Source organism: Equus przewalskii, chromosome 14, assembly GCF_037783145.1.
Source record: "Equus przewalskii isolate Varuska chromosome 14, EquPr2, whole genome shotgun sequence".
In the NCBI taxonomy this organism is placed as follows: domain Eukaryota; kingdom Metazoa; phylum Chordata; class Mammalia; order Perissodactyla; family Equidae; genus Equus; species Equus przewalskii.
Genome location: NC_091844.1, coordinates 7,826,665 through 7,852,414, shown reverse-complemented (window position 1 = coordinate 7,852,414; position 25,750 = coordinate 7,826,665). Strand labels below are relative to the sequence as shown.

General features: G+C 42.1%; 1 protein-coding gene across 50 annotated transcripts in view; it reads left to right on the top strand.

The window, feature by feature from the left end:
- Nucleotides 1-25,750, top strand: part of MAP4K4 (mitogen-activated protein kinase kinase kinase kinase 4) — a 187,248-nt gene that overhangs the window by 69,469 nt on the left and 92,029 nt on the right. For all 50 annotated transcript variants that reach the window (XM_070573408.1, XM_070573414.1, XM_070573417.1 and 47 more), the window contains exon 3: nt 15,494-15,550. In XM_070573408.1, the coding sequence (XP_070429509.1) occupies nt 15,494-15,550 (57 nt within the window). The remainder of the gene's footprint in view (nt 1-15,493; nt 15,551-25,750) is intronic.

Here is a 25,750-nt window from a genome sequence, read left to right as displayed (position 1 = left end):
ACATTTTTTTCCCCTCTGACTGTTGTCTTTACAGAAGAAAGGGAGACTTTGTTTCAGTGCTTGGTTCGAACATTGTAGCCTGGCTCTGTCAATAGAGAGAGGCCTCAGACCTCAACCTAGAGGAGGAATTTTGCTGAAGAGAAGCCATGTCGTCAGGTGGTGAATCTTGAAGAAATCTTGTAGCTTTTTTTGGCCAGAGCCTCTGGTTTTCCTCTTGCAGCCCCCTCTCTATAACCCAAGCTTGAGCTTTGCGTGAGGCAGTGGTCAGTGTTGAGAGTGGCTTGGCTTGCCCAGAGGAGTCCTGCTCTTGATGTGTGCTGGGCCGTGCCTGTTTTCACAGAGACACGCTGGGGCGCTGTGTCTGCTGTGACAAGAGGGAGCGGAGCAAGTCACCATTGTTGAGGCTGACTAGAACCAAGCTGCAGAGGATGATGCCCTGGCCAAGGCGGTGGGAGTGCAGCGCACCCTGTGGCGCCTGCGAGCTTTTGTGTAGATGAATTGTGGCTCGCGAGGCCCTGCAGGGCAAGTCATTCACCTCCTCCTTCAGCTTTCTGCCCAAATGACAGGGTACCAGAGAGGGCTCCCTGACCACCCAGTATAAAATAGCAGCCTCTCCCAGCCTGGCACTCCCTCTCCTCTTTGCTCTACTAGGTTTTTCCCTGTAGCTTTTGTTTTTTCCCCCAGACCATCAGGATGTATTCACAACAGCAGCAAGTGTCTTCACCTGTTTATTGCTGTGTTCCTCTTTTAGAATGAGAGCACAGACTTCATCTGCTTTGTGCAGGTGTGTACAAAGCACCTGGTCTGTAAAGCAGCACCTGGTAAATCAAAGTGCTGGCCTGGTGGTAGACCTCAGAGCTGGGAACGTTTTATAGTGAGATGGCCACACTTCTGAGAAGTTGAGCCATTCATTCAAGGTCATAAAAATGTTTAGTGGCAGAGTGAGCAGTTGACTCAGATGATCAAAATTTCTTTTTACCTTTTTTTTGAGGAAGATTAGCCCTGAGCTAACATCTGCTACCAATCCTCTTTTGCCGAGGAAGATTGGCCCTGAGCTACTATCTGTGCCCATCTTCCTCTATTTTATATGTGGGATGCCTCCACAGCTTGTGTTGATAAATAGCACGTAGGTCTGCACCTGGGATCTGACCCAGTGAACCCCGGCCGCCGAAGCAGAGCACGTGAACTTAACTGCTGTACCACTGGGCCGGCCCCTCTTTTTACTTTTAATGTCATGAGTTTATTTTAGGAGGTTAAATTTTGGTGTATTTGTGGCTTCAAGAGTTTGAATTCTGTGTTCTCTTTCTACCTACCGTTCCGTCTGGTAATTGCAGATGCTTGTGGTTGTAGGTTGAAGAGGGTGACTTCCCTGGAGCAGCAAGCCCATTGACAGACTTTTTCTCATCAGGGGTTTGATGAAAGGGACCTGGTGGGATTGGGCTGATCCACAAGGCAGACTCTCTGTTCCTGGGAAGAAAGAGTGACACTGGGCCTTTTTCCTGCCATCCCAGTTAAGTCTGTTGAAAGACAGAGCTAATTAGGCAATTACAGAGATTTGTAAGTGCTCTCGATCGCTTCTCCCTGATTTGCTTGGCCAGCACACTGTGTGGGGCCACGGCTTCTGCTCCCCCAGGCAGTTGCAAAATCTTAGTTCTTTCTCTGTTGTATCATTTTCTGAGTGGTGCCCTTTTGTACTAAGAGCCCCAGCTTTGCCTAGACCCCAATAACCGTCCTTAGGAGTTCTGCAGGGTGGGCGCTGGATAGGAAGTGTTTGTGGGGGTAGCACCAGCGCTTAGGGGTGGTTTCTTGGCAGCTCTCAGGTTTCTTAAGGTGCCTTGGTTGCGACAGCCGAGGCTGTGGAACAAGTCAGGGGTTGACTGAAAGGTGGAGCTAGGGTTAAGAGGAGAGGCCTTTCATAAAACAGCCCACTGAAGTATCCCCTTGCCCGAGGGGCAGGCAGGGAAGCAGATGAACTTGTATGAAGAGACCTACCATCCCCTGACCGACCCGAAGTGCTTCTTACTCAAAGGTTCTGCAACCTGACTCCCACCGGCCCGCTGTCGACAGTTGCTGAGTGGGCTGGGACAGGTTTTGGAATGCACATCTTTAGCTTTCAGTCCCTGGGGCCTGTAAGGAAATGTACAAATCCACATCAGGGATTCAGGTACCTGGAGCTTTGAAGACAGACACATCTGAGCTAGAATTCCATCTTCCCTCTTTCTAGCTCTGTGACTTGAGGCTAGTTTTTTAATCTCATGGAACCTTCACTTCCTCTCTGTAAAGTAGGGATGCTTGTCTTCTCTGTAAGGTTGTTGTGAGAACTTGCTGGTTTACGTATTAGTCGTACACTTGTGTGTGCAAGGCACAAAACTAAGTAAATATTAAAAATAGTTGTTGAAAGAATGGACACCCAGTGGGTGCTTCTTTATCCTCTTTTCTTTGTAGGGTGGGAGAGGGGTTTATTTGTTGGCAGGAAGGAGGAGCAAAAGAGGAGACAAAAGTAGAGGGAAGCATGCATTTCATCACACTTTCACTTCATTCAGTTATGTAATGTGATCCCTGCACGGCCTCATCTTACAGAGTGGTCCGGGAAGGTGGTTAGAACACTGACTTTATTGGCTCCACTAGGTTTATTTAAGCCTTAGTACAGTTATAAAACTGTTCTTTTATTTTATTTACTTATTCACAAAGTCTTTCATTGTGATTCTTACTGTGAGAAAGCTGTAATGAGTGTGTACAACTCAAGAAGAAATGTTATGTAACACTGAGGGAAACTCTTCTGTTTTTATAATGTAGTTCTTTGTAGTAGATCATGATTTTTAACAAGGGATGCTTTGGGGAGAGAATTTTCTTTTTCAGATTTTTTTTCATGGAAATACCTTTTAAGACATCAATTATCTTTTTTTATTTTGACCAAGTTAACTTTTATATGGACTTGATATTAGTTTGCATGAGGATGCTTTGACTTTGAAAACTTCACTCGATGGCATGGACGCATCATTTCTGGTGAGAGTACTATCAGATGGAGCCGCAAAGGGAAACTCTACAGGCGGGTTTTCTCTTTCACCTCTTTTTTAGTAGGAATAGGGGAATTATGAGTAATGAATGAGATGTCTTATGATTCAGCACAGGCAAATTAAGAGTTTATACAGAACAACTCTTTCACCTCCTTTTAAAGGAAAAATAGTGGAATTATAAATAATGAAATATCTTATGAATATTCAGCACAGGCAAATTAAGAGTTGTGTACAGACTTTGAAAACCAGAAGGAAAACAAATACTGCCCTTCAAGACCACATGCCAGGGAAGAATTATACCCTTAAACGGTGCCAGTGCCGAGGACACAACAGCAGAAGTAGGTTAGGTTCAAAAACCAGATTATACTTGCATTTAGAAATTGTTCAGGGAGACACCAACTTGCTTACAGTTTGACTTTATATAAATATTGTAAATATATCCAGGTTCAAGGCAGTGTTATTTTAGGGTCAACTTCTTAAGGTGCTGAGAAAAAGGAAAGAACAATTTGAAAACCTTAATTGAAGGTCGGGTTGGTGATGAGTAGGAAGGCCCCTGGGTGCATCCAGAGGGGAATCTCATCCTTTGCATCACCTGGTCTCTTGCCTTTTGATTTGTCTCTGAACTTCTCACGTTTTTCTCTAAGCCAGTGAGAAGAGTTCAGTTTGAGTGCTTTAGTGATACTTTAAATGATATTTCAATATTGAAATTACACCGTGGGTATAATTCTAAAAATAGAGTGTACTGTGAAGTCCCGAGGGAGAAAGGTAGGAAAACTTCTTGGTGGGAGAGGGGTTAGTGAGAGCTGAGAGGAGGACGAAGGGAACCCTCGGAATTGTGTGTTTCATCTTTTGCTCTGGGCAAATGTTTAGCCGTTAGAATAAACAAACTTTTTATTAAAATTCACTGTGTTTTGTATTCATAGGTGGAATCAGAGGATCGTAGGACTCTTGGTTCCAGTTCTGTGTCTGCTCTGGCTTCACAGTGGGTGGTGTAGTTTACCCTGTGGATTATGTTGGGTTCTAACACTGGGTTCCCCAGCTGGGCAGTCATGAGGCCCCGGCTCCCTTCCTTGATTCTTTCTTACCTCTTCATGGAGAAACTCAAAAGTTAAAACTGTATATAAAAAAAATAAAGAGAGGTTTCCCTGCTTTGCAGTAGGGGCCTGTGGTTACCTTACATATTTACAAGTGAAGGCTGAAGCGAGGAGTTCAGAGTGAGAATTATATTATAGATTTACATTGATCATTAATCTTACAATAGTAAAAAACAATGTAACGTGGTATATGAATTGGTTTTAAGTGAATAAGAAAACATATCTGTTAGTAGTTACAGGTGGTTTTAATTTGTATGAGGTCTCGAGAAAAATTCTGGTTATATATTTTGTTTGAAATCTGAATGAATAGACATCTATTATTTTGTGATTGTGTTTGTATAACTAGGTTTATCTCCTCCCTCCCCCCTTGGTGATATCTCACATTGGAGGGAATCACGGAGCCACTCAGGGTAGTTTTGAACTTAGGCAGGTTTGACCGGGGAGGACTCTCTCTCTCCTGCTTTTAAAGCTGGTCTCTCGGATAGCAGACCTGTGGTAAGTTGTGCCCGTCCTTCCCTGTTGGTGCCTCTGTTGCACTCCCTGCACTCCCAGTCATGATGCTGTCTGCTAGGGCCAGGTCTGCTACCTTGGTGTGTGTTTTTTATGGTTAACAGGACCTACTGCAGAGGGTTGTTTTGTCACCATTGTACAGAGTAAGAAAATGATGTCTAGACAATCTGGTGAAGTAACTGGCCTGAGGGAGCTCTCCTAGTGTATGGTGGAACTGAGCTCCTGATCCAGGGCTCATAATAGAGAAAAGCGGAGAAAGGTCAACTCACTATCTTTAGGAGCTTCAGACAGTCAGTATATAAATATGAAAAAATATATTTTATGTGCAGTTCTTGCTGTGAGCGCAGTGAAGTGGGGAATGTGTGTTTTATGAGTTGTGTGTGTATCTCCATTGGTCAGTTGTCTTTTATCCAGTGCTGACTTAAATTACCTTCAGGTGTATAGTATTTTAATGTATCTTGACAGAGGCATATGATTGAATTTCAAGTCTAGTATTACCAGATTACTTCAGCCTTTGAATGTGGTATGCCTTGTAGGGGAGAAAGACAATTTCCTCTGCCCTCTAGGTCCTTCTGGTTGATCTAAGAATTAAATTGACATGAGACAGAGTAACAGGAGAAAATCAAACAGAGCTTTATAACGTGTATACATGGGAGAAACTCGGGAAAACTGAGCAACTCACCAGAATGGCTGGAGCCACCACCTTAAATACCATCTTAGCTAAAGACAGAGGAGGATGTTGGGGGTAGTGGTTTGGGACCTCAGAGGGGAGGAAGGCAATTCACAGGGAGATGGAAATGCAGATGTGTTTGCTGGGCCATCTATGGACAATGTGACCTGAGAGAGAGAACTGTGATAAAAATGGGCGTAGCAAGGACTCTCCTGTTTTCCCAATACCCAGAGTTATCTATGGTGATGGCCTGTCCTGGAACAGGCCTTCTATCCTGTGTTCTTTTAGGCAGTTTGGAGGAAGGTCAAAGTTTCTTTCAGAATCTTTGTTCTTAAAAATCAAGCTAAAGAGACACACTTTGGGGTGGGACACACATTCTGATCCCGCATAGCCTTATCTTGTAGTGGCTAAGGTAGAAGAATAACTTTATACGTATGTTTGCCTGTAGTAAAGGATTTGGAGTTTTACGTGCTATTAAACGTTCTTTTGTTATTTTAAACAAAAATTGCAGAATCAGAGTCAGTTGGGTTTTTCAAGTGAGTAGAGGAAAAGGCAATTGCAAATGAGTGATAGCTGCTTGCAGAATCTGAATTCTCCGTTGTTTCGGGTGACATGAAGGTGATATGAAGACTTGCCAGTGCCTTTTCTTTTGCTATTAATATAAGAATAGATATGCTAATATTTTCCCTTCCTTGTATTTTCCAGATCCTTTACTGTTGGTGCTTTTTAATTTGCCTGTCTCCTTCCTAAAATGTAATTCCTCATGCTTGATACTGTAGTCCAGACACCGGCTCACATGGGTACCATACAGCAGGGCTGCTGCCTCCCTTGAAAGGGGCACCATCCCATGGCAGCATTTCTTCCCTTGCACCTTTCGCTTACGTGTTCATCCACTTTTTCTCCACTTCTCAACATAAAGGTGGTTTTTGCTACAGTGATAGCTCACCTAACTGGAACTTAGCTTGCTGTCTGGCCGTCCCCCCCCCGCCCCCGGTCTGTTCTAGAACACAGCTGAAAGTGATGCAACCAGCGTGCAGAGCCCAGATGACTGGGCCCTTTCTTGTAGGAGTCAGAATATTACTGCCTGATGTAATGTTCCCTGAGGCTGTCACCTAATTGCAAGGACAGGATAGTAATTGATGTTCATAATGATTTCCCTGAGACATTAAGAAAAGCATCTTTAATGTACTCAAGGTTTCAGGGTTTAGAAAGATTTCCATCCAGATTGGTCTCTTAAAGAAAAAAGATGTAGTGCATAAATTACTTTACTTTTAGCTGTCTGCTAACTCAACTATGCAAAATGACTCATTTATTGGGGGCTGGGCACTAGGTAATTAGTCTTTACCATGCTGTTTTGACTGTTTTTTTATTCTTAAGAGAAGTTTGGGCAGTAGGTAGTTAGTCTTTACCATGCTGTCTGTTTTGACTGTTTTATTCTTAAGAGAAGTTAAGTGTACACATTCTTTGCTATTGAAGCATAATTTTCCTTAAAGGGAGTGTTGTTCCAAATAAGGTAGCTCCAACCTGAGAACGGCATAATTCTATATTGAGGCCTTTAATTTTAAACTTCAGGGAATAGAAGCACTGTCTTATTAAATTGCAAGTCGTGACTGATCTCATAACACTTACATGTTCCTGTGCTGCTTCTCTCTTCCTGCTCATCCACAGCCCTGATCATGGGAGAGAGGAGGAGGTAGACAAACAGATGTTGATTATAGTAAGAAATAGTAGTTGCAGAAGTAAAATGTGCAGAAATATGAGCCTGCTCCCCTCACCTTGGTTTGGGCTTTAGAGGAGTGTGTCAGCTGGGTCGTGTTGCCGATATTCCTGCTCTGTTTTGAGGAGCTGTTGAGGAGGCGGCGGTGTTTCCTGAAGTGCTCTGAGCCATCTCTCTCCCAAGGTAATTATGTGGTTCCTTATCTTAGATGGCTCCCGGAGTGCTGTCTGGGTAATATGCCCTCCCGCTTTGCTTGAATTCTGGTTTTTTCGCAGACGGTTCCTGGAAGAGAGCACTCACAAGTGGGGCCTGTGGTTTTGGGGATTACAGTGCAGGATCACTTAAGCTGGCCTTTGCCTTTGGGGTAGATGGATGTAGAACCTTAGAAAGAGTGGTCAGTGGATTGCCCTGGGCCTAGCCCCTGCCTTTTCCCACATGGTCCTGTAGGTTCCATATTTGCTCTTAAAAATAAGGAAATTTACAGGGGAGTGGATTGTAATTAAAAACATTTTGTTTGAAGACAGTTTTTTCAGAGTAGTTTTAGATTCATAGCAAAATTGAGAGGAAGGTACAGGGATTTCCCATATACCCCTTGCCTCCAATATATGCATAACCTCCCCCATTATCAGCATACCCCACCGGAGTGTGGTACATTTGTTAAAATTGATAAACCTGCATTGACACATCATGATCACTCAAAGTTGGAATTTTACATTTAGGGTTCACTCTTGGTGTTATGCATTCCAAGAGTCTGGACAAATGTATAATGATGTGTATCTATCATTATAGTATGATGCAAAGTATTTTCCCTGCCCTAAAAATCCTCTGTGCTCTGGCTGTTCATTTCCTTTCCCCAGTTGGAATTTTTAAGTTAAATGATGAGTGACATGAATGAGCTATCCTGGGGAGAGAGTTGACACACCAGGTTTGGCTTAGCCACTGAATATGTGTCCTTATAGCTCTCTGGGTTTACTTTCTCATCTGTAAAATCACCTGTTGTGTTAAAGTGGGCTTGCCTGTCCTTTCAACTCTTGAACATTTCAGAACATAAGTTACATGTCTTTATGATAAACATAATTGACATAATTGACATTTGTTAGAATTTACTTGTTACAAATCTAACCTTCATATACCAAAAGCCCCAGCTAAGACAATGAGTGCATATATTATTGTAATAAATACTATATAGTCCAAAAGGCATGTGAAGGATCGAATTTGGGCTTTTTAATAAAACCTTGGAAAAGTGGTTTCCAAACTTGAGAATGCATAAGAATCACCAGAAACTGAATTAAAAAGTCATGGATTTCTGTAGCTCACTTAAGGAATTCTCCTGTTTGGATGGGGTAAACCCTGGAAGTCTGCAGATCATGGGTGAAAGTCAGTAACTGAACTTGCTTAATAGAAAAACTTAACCATGCCCCCCCACCCCCGCCACATCCAAAATATCACATCTCCAAAACGGCAAAACACCACTAAGAAAATCATTAAGATAAAGGGACAAAACTTTCAAGTTGGATGGGAATGAGGAACAGCCAGATCATTGCCCCTTCTGCAGCAGAGACACACACCATGTCACGATGGAATGCCCTCTTCCTACTTAGTGGCAGACTGGCATCTTCTTGGGCAGGTGCAGTGTATGATGAGCTCCTGTTGTCCTTACATGTCTGGAGAGAGGTGACGGCAGTTTTGTGACACAGCTTCTAGTCCTGGGTGAATCATTGAGTTCTCCCCTTTTCTCCTGGCCTGTTCATACCTGCATACCTGTCCTTTCTGTGGTTTGGTAGGGACTATTTGCAGCTCAGATCTGAAGGGATCCACATCCTGTCCTTTGATAATCTTCAAGGCTATCAAGACAATCTTTGAAGGCTCTGCCGCAGCCTCCTTGGTGGGTCTACACTGCTAGCCCCACAGAGATGTTCGCTTTAACAGCGCCTTCAGCATTTCATACCAAAGCCGAGCAATTGGTTTCACCCTGTCCTGTTTCCTAAGTGTTTCTGCTAGAGAGTACACTGTTTCTCTGCCACCATGTAATGCTCCTTCTTGTGAATTTTTTTTTACACTCCTCTAAAGTATAAGCTCCCTGAAGGCAGGTGTGGTGTTTTATCCCCTAGGCAGTGTATGGTGTGTCCTGGGCACTGGTTAAATGTAGTGTCTTCAGCTTGCTGAGATTTGCATTGATGGGCTTTGCTTAAGCAAATAGAAAGCCAATTTCAGGCAGTTAATCTCTAAAGTTTTTGTTTTAGATTAAACTCAGCAGAAAGGAAAAGCATTCTGATCTCCAATATTTATTGAAAGAAAATTTATGATGAGATGAAGGAAGAAACAAAAGCACATTATCGGTTTCAGAAAGTCATGGATGAGGGCCTCTGAATGTGCTCACACATTTCTTCAGATGCCCTAAAGAACTTCTTTGAGATGTTCTTTCCTTGACTTTTTCTGATTTATCATAGGAGAGAAAAGCCCGAGGACTGGAAATAAGTTCTTATTATTGGTTACTGTATTGCCATGTTGATTTATGTTGTAGAATAGTATACTTGGCAGTCCCTATGTAAGTTGATTAAAAAGGACATTTGTGGTCGTTTCTATTTTAAAGTCCACAATTTGGTGTAGGGAACAAGTCTGGGTGTGAATCTTGAGCTGGTTATCTTAACCTTCTCAAAGCTTCAGTTTCTCCGTCTGTAAAAGGGCATAATGAAAGATGTGTTGGGTTGTGTGAGGAGTAAATGATAATGCATACAAAGCGCTTTGTTCACTAAATGTCCCAGGAGTGAGGACATCATGGTGCCTGTGTCCTCCTCTCACTGCCTTATCTCCAGGACTGGAATGCTCCCCAGGTGTCACAAGGGCTGTGCTTGCTGGAGTTCAGGCTCTCAGTGTGCACTCCTGGGTTGTTGAGGGAAGAAAATATTTGTCATTCCTAAATTGTGATTACTCACCTTACATAGTGTCATAAAGTTAATGGAATTTCTTCTCTAATATTCTGTCCACTCTCTCTCAGCCTGAGTGAGCACAAAAGCTTTATGATTTGGTGAAGAAAGGGGAGATTTCAATAGAAAGTACTATGAGCAGAAGAGGTGCTGTCAAGTTGCACTGCCCTTCCTCGTTAAGGGATGAGCTGGTGGTACCCTGTAATAGTGAGGATATGCGAGGGAAGGTTGGAGGAGGAGTGGTGTTGAAGTAATTTTGATCGAGTAATTGGTGTTGAACAGGGACGGGACTATCCCTTAGGATTGGAGTCCTAAGTTAAGGGCTCTATCTTTCATTTCTTTGATTCATTCGCACCCCGTCTAAGTTTCCTCTTGTGAATGAGACCACCAGAACTTGCCTCTCAATGAACATACTTATTCATCACTTTTATTTTAATGGAGTTATTGGGGTTCTAGGTAAAGATTGTGAAACCTGAGTTAGTGAGCTAGAACTTGGTGATAGTAGAAAATTTAGGAAGATAGGAACATTGCCATCTTTTTCTCTTGGGATTTAAAAGCTTCCCTTAAATGCTGTTCCTTCTCCTGCTGGGCTCCTCTCTGGGCGTCAGGGACAGACTTCATCAGAGGCAGGTAGACAGGCTACCACACTGCCCTGCATTTTACAACCATGTGGTGCGATTTTTTTTTCTTGGAATGTGTGTCAAAGGTAATTCATATTTACAAATACAGGGTGGCAATTTTGACTCTGTAAGAAATGTGAAGGAGAGTTGAAAATTAGGGTATTTTCCTTAGCTTGGACATCTGCCAAGAATTGTTTAAGTTTTCCTTTTAAAAGAAGAAATGCATTTTCCTCATTTAAAGACTAAGCATGAATCAAGTGCCGTGACGGTTACTGTGCTGAGCGGGACAGTTCTGGGTAGTGTGAGCCCGTCTAACTTTGCGTGAAGTAATATCAATTGCAGTAACCATTTTAATTCTAAATCATGCTCTGTCTGCTAACATTTTGAGAGCATTGAGGGGAAATAATTTAAGCTGTTTCCTTAAAAACAAGAGACTTCAGTAGCAGGAATTTGTCAAGTTGGTGGGAACAGTGGGAGTCCATCTCTTGCATGTGGAAAGAAATCATTGTGGCAAGCGGATCCTGCTGCCGTGGGTGATAACTGAATAATAAATTTCCATCAAAGTTCTTCGTCTGTGGAATAGGATGAGGACCTGCTTTGCTGCCCTCACAGGATTTTTCAGGATCTATCGAGAAAATAGCTGGGAATAGTATTTGGGTGCTTTTCATCATTGGATGTCTCATAAGTGCAGTAATGTTTACATGGTGCTTCATAAATAAAGCAAGCCATAGACCTTTCATCTCTGCCTTCTGGCAGTTTATAAGCCTGTATGGGACGCCAAATCCAAAATGTAGGCAGTGGGACAAGAGAGTCAAGTTCGTAACTGGATGTTAGGTATGTATATTTAATACTGAGCAAGTCATTTACTGAGGTGTTTTAAGAGTGGATGATCCAGTGGAAAGAAAGGTCCTATTAATATTAAGTTTCACGTCTCTCCATGTGCAGGTCAGGCATTTCAGTGATCCGGCATGCTGGGTCCAGAGTCAGGTGAAGGAGGGTGTCATCTTGTTCATCTATCGTGAGCAGACTGCATGAAGCAGCCTTTAAGAGACAAGCACAGAGGTCAAAATGGAACGATACAGTAGAGATCTCAGACCGCAGTGAACGATGCCTTTCCTGGGTCCTTGGGTCCCTAGCACAGTGCAGTTGGTTACAATTGTGTGTATTTTCTCTTCACTTACTACTGAGGCCATATGAAGGAGGGCTGTTTGTTCCAGCTGAAGCGATGCCAAGGGAGCATAGATGGAGCCTCCCTCATGGGTTGGGGCACCTGGCTTTCACAGACTTAAGCTTGCACTCACTTTGAGAGGTGAGTCATTAATATAGTGTCTCTTGGGTAGTGTTGAGTAAATCACAGACAAATTTCTATCCTGTCAAAAAACTCTCCATGTAACTGCTTTAGCACAAGATTACACGCATATTAACGTTCAGTACATTCAGTCCCAGCTTTAGGTTTCTTCCCTCAGGCTGTTTCGCTGGTGATTTTGGTTCCTTTACACAAAGATGGCCCATCTCAGCAGATAATTACTTTTGTACGTTTCAAATTTAGAGATTTTCTTTCTTTTTAAATAATTAGAGAAGTACATTACTTCACCCCCGCCCCATATTGGCCATGCCTTTTGAAAATGCGAACGGGCCTCAATCGACTGAGTTTGAGGTAGTTGCAAGCTGAATTAGGGAGAAAGGCTTGGGAATGCATTGGCTTCTCATGGGAGTGGAGAGAGAAGACTCTCATCCGAGGGCCCCCCATACGCCAGGTATGATGGCCAGGGCTTTATGTACTCTGCACTTTGTTTATCACCTGTCTTGTTCTAGAAAGACTTGAGGTGCCTTAACACAGTGGATCCTACAGCAATCTTGAGAAGCTCGTAGAAGTTAAGCAACTTTCTCAAGGAAGTACAGTAATGAGGTGGCAGCGGCGGAATCAGAGCCCAAGGCTGCCTGAATACCAGATTCATTTCTTCCAGTATGTTGTCTTGTTTCTCAGAAAGGAGGGAGGCAGAATTCTTAGACCGTTTTCTGATTTAAAGCTAAAATGGACATAATTTTGGAAGACCTAATATGTGTGAATGAAGACTAATGCCTTTGCGTGGTCTGTCCTCTGACACAAAAATAATTGATTAGTTGTTAGGTCCTGATTCTATAACCCCTGAGTAAGAGAAAATTATCTTCTATATAAAACAAATACTGAGTGAATTCACAACCCTCAGCTTTTATGCCACTGTCAAACTGCAAAGTCTTGAGAATACACTTGTGGTCTTAAGTTCAGGCATAGAGGGAACAAAGGAAGATGCTGCTGTTATATAGCCATCTGGAGAGTTTTTTCATAGACTCATGGATTTTTCTTGATATATAGGAATCTTAAGTGTTACCATATCAGATACTCAGAAGACCCCCCCATCTCACCTAACACATTCCCAACACAATACTGCTTATCTCTTGAAAAGAGGGAAATCTCGTGACTTTCTCGCATCACTTGGTTCTGTCAGCAAGAAATTTGCTTTAGTAATTTGGAAGTAACTTCACTGCAGGAAGAGTAATAGGTGTGTGTTTCCATATTTGAGGGCTGACAGGGTACAAAGGGATGATCTTTGTGTCCCTTACATGGAAGGTATTGGAGGATTACTTAATACTCTGTCCTCTTGAATTCTACTCTTTGTTCTTGGATTCGGGTAAATCATCATTTGGCTTCATGATTGTGTTACCAGTCATAGTCATGGGGATTGCTTGATACTGTGCTAATAAATTAATTTTCTGTCATCAATTGAAGGGAACAAGATCCAGTGTATTTTATTACCAGAGTTGTGCCTGACCACGTGCCATGCACTGTTCTTTGCACCTCGGTTATTCTTCATAATAAACTTTTGAAGTGGGCACTGCTATTACCCCGTCTTTGACAGGCGGGAGACTGAGACACTGTTGTGTGCCCAGGTCTCAGTTACCGAGCGGAGGAGGTGAAGTATGAATATAAGTCTTAGACCAGAGTCCATGCTCTGGATCACTATCTGTAGCTGTAGGATCCTGCCAACGCCCAAGACATGAAGGATAGCTCCGTTTCCCGTCTATTAATGCTTAGCACAGAGCTGTGGGTTACAAAGCTAAAAGAAAGCTGAGGTTACAGGGCCTGTAATACACACAGGTAGAAATTTTAAATGAGCAGTTCAGAGGTGGACACCATCAAAGGATACTGAATCTTGGACAGACAAGTAGTAAAAAATGGCAGTAAGAAACAGAAATATGGGAGCCCTTAGAGTGTCCACAAATTACTATTTTCCTGACACAAGAGTTGTATTCTACTCTATGCATCCCTGCGATGGAGCGCGTAAAGATTTCACGTGGCTTCTTAGCTTGTTTAGCGTGCTGTGTGGTAACATATAGAGTGGACAACTCTTTCAGGATTGTGGGTTAACCAGCTGTGAATGCAGAAAGAGTGCCAAACTGTTCACCAGGGCTCCGTGGAGATGTTAGAGACGGGGTGATAATGGTGCACTGAGGTGGCAGTTGAGGTCTGTTGAGGCTGGGCATTCTAGAAAAGCATACTTGTGGAATGGTAGCTGGGAAATAACTGACAGGGCAGGAGGGCAGAGTTCCTTGGCACACGGACCAATGTGGGATAGCCCTACCTGCCTCAGACGCGGAGCTTTAGACTGTTTGAACTGTGATATATGTGATGTGGGAGGTATGCCCACACTCACATGGCAGCACTTTTGAAGACTAGGAAGGTAGTTCACGTTGGAAACAGTGGAGGGAGGTGGTGGTGTCTGTAGAGAGTTGTAGAGAGGTCTCTTTAGGTGCTTGTCCTGTGGATTTTATTTGTCTTAGTTTCCTGTAGGGTAAGTTGTTGCACGGTTCCTGCTTGTGAACTGCTGGCCCATTGCTGTACTCCATCTCACTACAACCACACATAATTGAGACATAATTGTAATACAGTGTCATTTTCATGGAGCCGTTTAGTCCAAGTTGTAACTTGAGTTCCTGCATAACCTTTCTGGAGTATGTGGAGAGCTTTCCTCAGGTTTCACGTTCTAAAGTTCATAACTCTTTTCATCATGAGACCGCAAGGGATGCAGGCTCTTGGAAACTATGGGAACGTTCTTTCTGTTTTAATGGGTTGCAGAAGGACCATTTTTCATGGTCCTTAAGTAGTAGATCATGTTTAGGGTATCTGGGTAGCTCTTTGTTACTTGCATGAGAAATGACCAGCAGAGCATTGCAAAGAGTGGATAGAGAGGAACTAGACTGACAAGAATTAAATCCAATACTCCTCATCTAGATGAGAAGAGAAATGACATCAAATTTGTTTGAAATACCTAGGGATATAAATGGATAACAGATCTTTAGATCCTAGGTCAGGAGTTACAAAGTGACTGTGAGAAAGTATGCACGTGCGTGCCCTCTGTTACCACGTGCAGGCGCTCTGTCACCCCAGTCTCTGTACACTCCCTTTATTCTGGCTAATTATTCTCCCTCTTCCCTGCATTGGGACTTCAAGAAAGCGTCAGAGAAGACTCTCAGTGTAACTCTTTTAAAGTCAAGTAATGGATATTGAGAGTACACCAGGGAAAAATGACTATTATCCATTTTTGACAATAAATATCTAGAGTTTTTTTGGGGTCATTTCCTTTAGGTGGAATGTTTAAGAAAGAGTGGTCAACCTGATGTGTAGAAGAAAACATTATTTAAGTTGCTTAATGGGGTAGTGATGCATCAGTTAAACTTGGGAAAGAAAGAGAGAATTGATGCTTTGTCAAAATTCATTTGTTCTGCTAATAGTTTTGTTTATTAAGTGTGGTTCATGGTATTACAAACCATATTCTGTTTTATCATCACTTTTGGGAAGAAGTATAGAAGAGATGATGGTTTGAAACTTGAGCCGTTCCGTTTCAGTGATTGTGTGAAACAGTGGTGCTGATTATTGTTCTTTTCTCTGTTTTTCAGGGTCGACATGTTAAAACAGGTCAGCTGGCGGCCATCAAAGTTATGGATGTCACTGAGGTAAGGTTGGACCACAGATGTTTTTAAAGAAATCATTAGATAAGACACAAGGATCCCCCTGTCCCTCTAACCCCCAATGTAAGAGTATTATTCTGTTTGGAGAATCGATCTTGAACAAATTGCCCTCCTGTGACATTGTAGGTTCATAAGGTCCAGTCGACTAGTTGGCTTAAATTGTTGCAGATGGTCCCCAAGTAACTAAGAATCAGTAGCATTTTCTTTAAAAAAAAGCACATCTGAGTGATGTCATCCTTGGCAACATAATGGACCATAATTGGAAACATCTTCTCTAATGGGAAAGAAAAGATTTGAGAAGGGATCATGGAGGTCACATGAGCAGGGAGACTGAGGGGTGTGGGGTGGGGAAAAGCTTCTCTAGGGTATTAGGCCACATTTGGGCCATTTCTTTTATTTTTAACATGAGGAAAGAAAGCAGATCCAGCCAAGTTCCCAGAGGTTTGAAAGCAGAAACATCTGCTAGAATGCTGAGCAGATTGTTGGCAAATTTAGTAGCAAAAAATAGTTCTCGAAATGGTCACATGAGGATTTACTGTGTAGCTTTAGATGGGAAACAGGAGAGATGAACTCAGACAAAAAGTGTATGTGTGCCTGTGTGCGTGCATGAACATATATGCGTGAATCCATATTTAATATTTAAAAAATAGCCATAGAGGGGCTGGCCCGGTGGCCGAGTGGTTAAGTTCTCGCGCTCCGCTGCAGGCGGCCCAGTGTTTCATTCGTTCGAATCCTGGGCGCGGACATGGCACTGCTCATCAAACCACGCTGAGGCAGCATCCCACATACCACAACTAGAAGAACCCACAACGAAGAATATACAACTATGTACCAGGGGGCTTTGGGGAGAAAAAGGAAAAAAAAATAAAATCTTTAAAAAAAAAATAGCCATAGATTATAATGAACTAAATCCATCTAATTTTAAATTATTTTCATCTGAAATTTTACTTTGTACTTTCATAGTTGCTTCTAACTTGCCTAATGACGAATAAGACTTAGCATCATATATCAACAGATCCTAGAGAGGGTTAAGCAGCAGCCTCGGAGATTTGGGATATCTTTAAGTCAAGCCATAATCTCCCCAAATCTGGGGTCTGTCGAGGGAGATGATGGCTAAACTGATCTCAGGTCTACAGTTGAGTAATGGAGAGATGTCTCTGCTGCCCTGTCCTCTCCTTGGTCTCTGAGAACCCGCTCATCTCCACTGTGCACTTTTGTCAGTAAGAATTACCAACCATTGTTGTCTCTGGACCACAGGACAACTGATAGAGCTTTATGCAAGCGTTCGAAGATGTGACGTTTTATGAGATGACTGCTCTCTTTTCTCTGTCAATGAGATAATGGAGACTTTCTAATGAAAAAGTACCATTGCTTGGTTGAATGACCAAAAGATTCTTGTAACATACTGTGATACGGACTATTCTGTTGTGTTGTAGTGATCCTCTCTTGGTGTCCAACTCAGTGGGAAACTAGATGCTTCAGTTAAATATTATTTTTAGGGTTCTTTTAAAGAGTAGTTAAGGAGCAGCGAATTCTAACTTACTGTAATTTAAATACAATAGTCGAGTTATTTTTGAAGTGCCTCCTGTGAATGGAATGACCAGCGGCACCTTCCTACCGAGTCCCCGTTAATGCTGCTCTGCATTTTGCTGGTGCTGCATTGGGAAATGATACAGCTGGAGCCTGCATTCTTTGACATTTATTAGCACACTTCCTGACTTATTTACTGACAGACTTGTGGATGCCATCTTAAATGTAATCTTTTGGAATTTTGTGAAGCATTTGGAAGTCCTGAGAGTTGAGTTTCTCTCCTCACTTCAGCCTGTGCTGCCCTGGCTGACACAGCTGTTGTGGCTAGCCAGACTGTTCCCTTTCACATCTCAAATGGAATCTAAATGACGTTTGTCTTCTCCAAAGAGGTCATCTTCATCTAAACCTGGCTCTGATTATAAGTATGCAATATATGATCACTGTTTTAAAAAAGTGTAAAATATGGAAAAATATTTTAAAAAGTTAAATCCTTCCACTTCCACCACCTTAAAATAACCATTGTTGGTGCTTTGGTGTATTTCCTTTCAATCATCTCTCTATGAGCATAGCTATAAAATGGATATCTATTTGTATAATAGGTGCTTTTGTATTCCACTTTTGTTGAGTTGTATACCAAAGGTATTTCCTTGCTGGAAAAATCAGGCAATGTTGGACAAATGCATTTTCACGACTCCTTTAAAAATAATTATGCAAAACCCATGTGTTCAAGTAAAATGAAAACCATATGGTGAGTCTTCAGAACAAATACAAACCCAATCAACCAGTGACCGTGTTGGCCTCTCAGTAATGTTTCTTGTGTGCTCTTTTCATACAGTGTCCTCAACATTGTGTGACCTCTGTGCTGTAGCTGGGGGCATAGTCAGGACGAGAGCAGGTGTCGATTACGAATAGAGGGCGTTTTGCAGCTGCCACCCCAGAAAACATGTGCTTGCCTACCCCTCACATCAAGGGCGTCTCAGCTCTTCTTGTAAAGTTGTAGGCATTGGCCTGGGTGGGACCCGGGAGCAGGAGGGACCAGGCTGGCATGAGGGAGAATTTGGAACTGATGTTTCTGGTTTCAACTCCAGCAGGAAGGGCTGTTGGAGAGAGGATTCTGTTGAGGAGAGCAGGATTCTGCCTGGTTTTTGACTTCTGCTCAATTTCGTCTTAGGAGCAAAAAGGTGTGAATGCTTATTCTTGGGAAAATCACAGACTCGTCTTAACTCTCGAGCCTACTCTTTAGGTGACATTGAGGGGCAGTTACCAGGCTGCTAGGTCTTCCTCAGGCTCAGAAGGCCAGAAGAGCAGCAGGTGTGGGAAGGTAAATGGTGTGGCTGCTCTTCCTCCCAGACGTCAATTATGGGCAGCCCTGAATGAATTGCTCTAGGCTGGCTGCTCTAAGTCCACTTGACCTACTTTTATTTGATTATGTGACCCCGGAAAATAAAGCCAACTGAGAATTCAGATTTCACCCTAGGATGAGGTGGCAGGGACTATGTAGGAAACTAAGGGGTCTGGAAGGGAGGCATTTATTTGCAAGAGATGTACAGGTCTGTATATTTCTTCTGGGACTTTAACCAATCTTTACAGTTTTGCAGGGCTTTTTTGTTCCCCCCTGAGGAAGATAAGTGCTGAGCTAACATCTGTTGCCAGTCCTCTTTTTTTTTTTTTTCGCTTGAGGAAGATTAGCCCTGAGCTAACATCTGTGCCAGTCTTCCTCCACTTTATATGTGGGTCACCACCACAGCATGGCTGATGAGTGGTATAGGTCCACAAACCTGGGCCACCAAAGCGAAACACGTGAAACTTAACCACTATGCTACAGGACCATCTCCTGCAGGGTTCTTTTTAAAAAAAGCTTGTCATTTATCTGATTGGTTGTAGGAAGAGTTTAAGGAGCAGGTTAAGAATAGGTTCACACTGGACGAGACCAGCACATGAGATCTATAATGTGTTGTTCTTGTTTTTGAAATAATTACAGATTCAAATGAATTTTCAGAAAAGCATATAGGGTAGTCCCATATACCCTGCACCCAGTTTTCTGTAGTGGTGACATCTTGTATTAGTGTAGTACAGTATTAAAGTCCATGCATAAAACAAAGCAAGGCAGTGATTGCTTTGACAAGCTAAGGATTTGACGTGCACCTCCGTGTTAGATTATAGCAGATGAGACTGCACCGTTAGACTGTGTCTGCTTGCATGGCTTAGCACCAAGGCAGGCCCCTGGAAACTGCGATTGATACAGTCTGCAGAGCTTATTCAGATTTCCCAGTGTGACATACACTCATTTGTGTGTGTGTGTGTGTGGTGTGTTTTGAAGGCTACCTGAATTGGTAGTTTGAATTCTTGATAGCCCCTTCATTTCACTCTTTGTGTCTTAATGTCAAACTTGCATTATTGCTCTTATACATGAGAAACTGATAGTTTGTTTCTGCAGTTTTGGGGTGTCCCATTATTCTGAGTTAACACTTTGGAAGGTAAAAAGGTAAATAAGCGAAATCAGGAAGTAATTCTCAACTTGGAGTCCATAAACTCTATGAGTAAGATTTGTCTCAGAATTAAATTTTATGCTTTAACTTTAATAATTTCCCCCAAACTTTTTATTATGAAAATGTTCATAATTGCAGAACTGTTGAAAGAATGAACACTCTCTACCCTTTGCTGAGATTCACTAGTTGGTAACATTTTGTGCATGTGTTGTATGTGTATTGTTGGCACCCCATGACACTTCACTGGTAAATACTTGAGTATGCTTCTCTTAAAATAAAGACAGTCTTCTGCATAATGACGATCCCACCCAGGAGAATTAATTAATAATTCCAGAATTTTACCTAATGTTCATCTATATTCACATATCCTCAGTTGTGCCAAGAATATTTTTATAACCATTTTTTCAAGTCATAGTCCAGTCGAGGTTTTTGCAGTATGTTTGATTATCTTTTAACTCACTTTTCATCTAGATCATTTCCTCTGCACCCTCTTTGCGCCCCGACTGTTTTTGTTTTTTTTCCTTAAGAGATTGACTTTTGGAAGAATCTAGCCAATTGTTTTATAAAATATCCCACGTTCTGGATTTGTCTGATAGTTTCCTTGTGTTGTGCTTTAATTTATTCCTCCCTGCTATATTTCCTATAACTGGAAATTAGGTTGAGAGGCTTAATTAGATGCAGATTAAATAGTTTTTGGCAAGACCACCTCATTGGTGGTATTAGGTACTTCATATTGCATCACAGCAAGGGCCACATTCATTCCAGTTGTCCCACTATTGGTGAAGCCAAATTTGGTCTTTTGATTAAAGAGGTGACTGCTAGAGTTCTCTGCTATAAAGATGCACTGTTAGCTTTGCACTTTGTAAATAATCTCGAGGGTGGTACTTTGGCACTGTGAATATTCTGTTCACAACACTTTTTTGTTTTTCTGAGGAAGACTAGCCCTGAGCTAACATCTGTGCCCATCTTCCTATTTTATATGTGAGATGCCTGCCACAGCATGGCTTGACAGGAGGCCCGTAGGTCCACACCTGGGGATCTGGACCAGTGGACCCTGGGCTGCTGAGGCGGAGTGTGCAAACTTAACTACTGTGCCGCCGGGCCAGCCCCTCACCAACACTTTTTTAACCAATGGTTTTGGCATTCATTTGATGATCCTTGGCTGAGTTAGTTATTACTGTGAAATGATGAGTTTCAGATTTTACCTTCTATATTTATTAGTTAGCGTTAGTCTACAAAGAAGAATTTGCTTTCTTACCTGCTCCCACCCTTCTTTGTCTTCTCTCTTTTTCTGGCTATTGCTGTAGACATGGGTGATTTTATGTAGTCAATGTCTTTCCCTCAGTTAAAGCTGCTGTCGTTATTATTATTATTATTATAATAATATAAACAAATTGTGCCAAATTTGGCCATGGGAGCTCTTTCAGACTGGCTTCTGTAGCCCTTTGACGTGACTCCATTACTTTTTAGCACAAGTGGATATTTGGAGCTCACCTGCGTGAGTGTGGAGTCCATTCCTCTGGGGAGCCTTGGTTCCTTTCAGTGGGAGATGTATTTGGAAACCAGTACCTGGGTGCCGAGTGTGCTCGTTGCCGCTGAGGTCTTGTTGCTTCCAGACCCTTTCAGCAGCCAGAGCATGGAAATGTATCTTTCAACAATCAGTTTTTCCTTAATTTCTTTTATCTAGTGTATTTTATATTTCCTTCTCTTTTCTCCTAGACTGAAGAATCTTCTTCCTAGTAAAATAATACATTTATTTACTTGCTTTTTTAACTTTTTTTAAATTTACTTATTTCCTTTCAGTGAACATAAAGTCATCTCGACTACAGTAACAATGTTATCATTTAACAGGAGACATGGAGGGAGGTTTAAGATTTCTCTGAAGTTCTTTTGTCGTAGAATATATCTGTTAGGGATCTACAGTCAGTGTGCTGGGTTCAGAAGTTACTTGAAGTAATCCTTTTCTCTGTATGGTTTATTAATTTGATATGTAGCTAGATTCAGTTTGTATTTTAATTCATTTAATAGGGTTTCTTTTTATCCTGATTAAATTTAATTTTTGGATGTGTAAATCATTTACCTGGTTCACAAGTCAAAACTATATAAATAGGTGTACATTTTGATGAGGAATTTTAAAAAGCTTAGGCTAGATCGTCTGGATGATGGGCCACCTGGTGCCCGAGTGTTGCCGTGCAGTCTCAGTGCCCTTAGTTGTGTTTGTTAGTGCTTTGGGCAGAGTGGACCTAAACATTTCTTTGGTGACTGCAGAGAGAATAGAGGCAAACTTAGCACGCGGTGGTGGTTGTTGAACAGAGATGAAATGGTGCTCTGTGGAATGCTGTTTCACTGCGGCTCGTCACCACAGAGTGGAGGAGCTGCGTTCAGTCCAGCCGTCTCTGGCTGGTCCATGTCTTTCCTCCGCTCGGCCTTCTGGCATAGGATGGAGATAAAGTAGTAGGTTCTCCAAATGTGGTCTCTGGACCCACAGTGGCACTTGGGAGCTTGCTGGAAGTACAGTGTCTCAGGTTCCGTCCCAGACGACTGCATTAGAAATCCTGGGCTGGGGCCCAGCAGTCTGGGTTTTAACAAGCCCTCCAGGGGACTCTGCTGTACTCTCAAGTTTGAAAACCCTGTCTTTAATGGAACCTTAGGAAAGAAGCTGCCCCCTCATGTCGACGAGTGAAGAATTCCAGTTCAGAGACACTGACACTTCCTCCTCAGGACTACATTGCTAGTTAGATCTCAGAGATTAGAACCCAGATCTTTGATTCTCAGCTTACTGAACCTTTGAAAGAATTAACAGTTTCGAACATCAGGTTCTAAGTAGGCTTCCTGAGAGAGCTGATTTGATTTGGACCTTAGAGAATGGATGGATCTTGACTCTTTTTCTTCATTCTGAAGTTTGTTTTTAGCAGATTAGCCAGAGCAGACTTTCTTTTAGTCTTACAATCAAAATGTTTGTGATTGGTAATTGTGGCCTATTCCTTGGAGGGCAAGAGGATGCTGGCCCTGATGCCCATTGGGGTGTAGGAAGCCAGTTAGCAGATTTTATTGATTACCCTCCATATTCTTTGCAATGTGCTTCTAGTTATGTGAGAATAAAAGCAGTGTAGAAACTTGGCCTTGCCTAGAACAGGCAGTAAAAACCTGTCCTCTGTCTATCATCAAATTGGAGAGACAAGAACGACAGAAGAGACGATCCCTTGCTAAGCAGTGTGTATCACATCTAGGGGCAGGTGTTTGAGCCAGCTGAGCTAGGTCCACGGAAGAGGGGGACAAATTTCTTCCTCTCCGGGAGTTCATGCTCTGACGAGAGGGGACAAAACAGGCTTACTCCAGTGACAAAGCAAGGCCCTGTGAGGCTGAACCGTTTCACCACTTTTCACTTGGATGGCGGCACAATGTAATGAATGTGCTGTTCTTGTCTAGACTGAAAATAAGAACAAAAGGAAGGGAGGGAGAGATCTCTGTGGTCTGTGACCTGTTGTTCCATCCTCTTGTTCCTCAGAGGCCACTTAAATGCTGCAGGCCTTACAGCTTGGTACAGGCTTCTTCCATTTCAGGCAGCTGGTGGCACTTTGTCCCCGCCCGTCCGTGGCTCTGGCGGCCTCAGTGCAGGCTCAGGCAGGGTTGTCGGGGAGAACAGGAGACCACACTCAGCTGTCTGTGTTTGACAGCGGTCCTCTGTCCTCCCTGCCCCCAAATATTCTTTCTCGCCTTATCTTCTTCTGCTTTTTACCCTTCTTAACAAACTGCCTTCTCTCTCTTAGCGACTGAGAGAGAAACTGGTGAGCCAACGCTGCTGGATGCTACCTCTCCTTATCTAACGTCTTCTTACCTGAGATAGTGTCTAACTTCATTTAAATGGTCTTGATCTTAGATTTCAGCTTCCTAATTTGGATTGTTTTCTTTCTCCCTTTCTGTAGAGTAAAGGTGACAAGTTGTACCTCTGTATTTTTAAAAAATATTGATACAAGAGAAGTCCTTGAAGAAAAGCTCTTAAAATCAGTTAGAAATTGATTAAATTTTGATTTATTTTAATGAAAAAGTATGGCAATGATTTTTGGAATAGTTCCACTGAATCCTCATGGCACACAGCAGTGTTTCTCTACCTTATTTTCGTTACCACCTTCCTAAGAAGCCTTTTAAGATCTTTTTTCCTCATCACCCCTATGAAATTTTATAATCTGTGTGTATATATATATATGTTCAGGTACTGTATGTATATCTTTATGCTTTATACGTAAAAGTGGTAATTCCCCCCCACCCCCACCTCCAGGAAACACTTTTCATCCCTGTGGGGGTGGTGGTGATATCACCCCCATTGAGAACACCTGGTATAGAGTCAGATAAACGACTTTTTATAGGAGTAAGCTTTGTCCTATTTCTAATATTTTCCTTTTTTAAAAAGTTCACTAGATATTAGAATTAGTCTCCAGTGATGAAGAAGCCCTGCTAGCTGGGAAAGTGTAGCGTGGCTGGAGTGCACTTCTGTGTTTTTAAGGACTGTGCCAGGCATGGCGCTGGGTAGGGTACAGGCAGTGGCTTGAGTTGGTGCAGCCGCCTTTGAGACAGCTGTGGTCATCCCCTCCCTCTAGATGAGAGGACACAGGCTGGGGCTCAGACCCAAGCTTTTCTGATTGTAAAGCTTGCTTCTCTTTCTCTGATCCATTTCTCCTTCTTTTCTCCAAAGTAATGGAAAGTTAAATCAGGGTAAGGTTCAACTGCTCAACAAAGAGGCACCTGTTGAAGGGTTTTAAAGATAAGTATGCTGGGGATGATGTGACAGTGACATTTTTTAAAGGGTTAGTTTTTTTGTTTTTGGCAGGAATAGAATGTGTTTCTATTTTGGATTAATTCATTCTAATTTAAGAGTGCGACTGGGAATTTACAAAATAAAATTCTCCTGGTTTATTCTTGTCTATTTAATAAGTAAGCAGAGGAAAGTTAAGACTAAGTTAGCTGTATACCTCAGACATTTTATGCTTTTCTTGTTGAAAGCCTTCATTTTATTTATGGATGACAGCAGTTAATGTTCCGAAAGGTGATTGACCTGCCCAAAGTTCTGTAGCGCGTTGCGAGACTAGCATCCCAGTGTTTTCATTGCACCGTGATGTCTTCTAGTTCATTCTAGGAGCAGAGCAGTGGTATTCTGTAGTTGGGTTCTAATGTTGTGGCACGTAACAAGTTGCACCGCCCTGTGAATTGTGGGTACTCAAATCTTGTATGAATTCAGCAAGTTGTACTATTTTTGGTGGATACTTGGAGAAACATGTAACAGATAGACATTATTGGTTTCATTGTCTAAGAAAACTATAATATATTATTGCAATTGAGGACTGTTGATGGTATGATCATGTTTTATAGCTTTCTCAACTTTTTGTAATAAAAAATATTAAAAATAATCGTAGATGTACGTTAATCATAAGTAAATAATAGTAAGATCTGCTCTTCACACTTAAATTTCATCCCTCTAGGAAAGAAAATAAAGGAGCCCTTTAAAATTATTAGTGGTTAGATAGAGAGTACATTTATGGGTTTTGTTTTTAGAATTGTCACTGAAATAATAAAAATGATTTATCTTTTTTTTCCTCTTTCCTGTGAACATAAATTTGAGGCCTATAAATATTTTTAAGGTGAATTTATAGTTTATGAGTCTCATAGAAAGTTGGCTTCGTTATTTAATAGTCGTGTCCTGGCATTTACCCCAAGACAGTATTAATACTCTTTGTTAGACCACGACCTAGAATTAAATTTAATAAAGCTTCAGTTTCCTCATCTGTAACATGGAATAATAATTCCTACCTCATACGCTTTTGTCAAAATTAAAATTATATAATGAATGTGAAGTGTCCAGCACATTAATTTTTACATGGTAAATGAGGGTTTCTTTGTTCCTTTCTCCTCATTAAAGATATTAGAATAAAATAACGCTTTTCCTAAAGACTTTTTAGCACCCCCGGGTGCCGTGCCCTCCCTAGCAGCTGTTCTCATGACCTCTCCCGGGCGCCTCTCCTCTGTCTTTCATCCCTCCAGGCTTCTGCATCGGGTCACTTCTTTGTCTCCTCTGGTTGTGGCCATCACTGTCTGGTCCTTGGCAACTTCTTTTCTCCTGCCCTGTGAGCTGTTTTAATGACTAGCTAGAGGATAGGTTTCCGCATGTTCA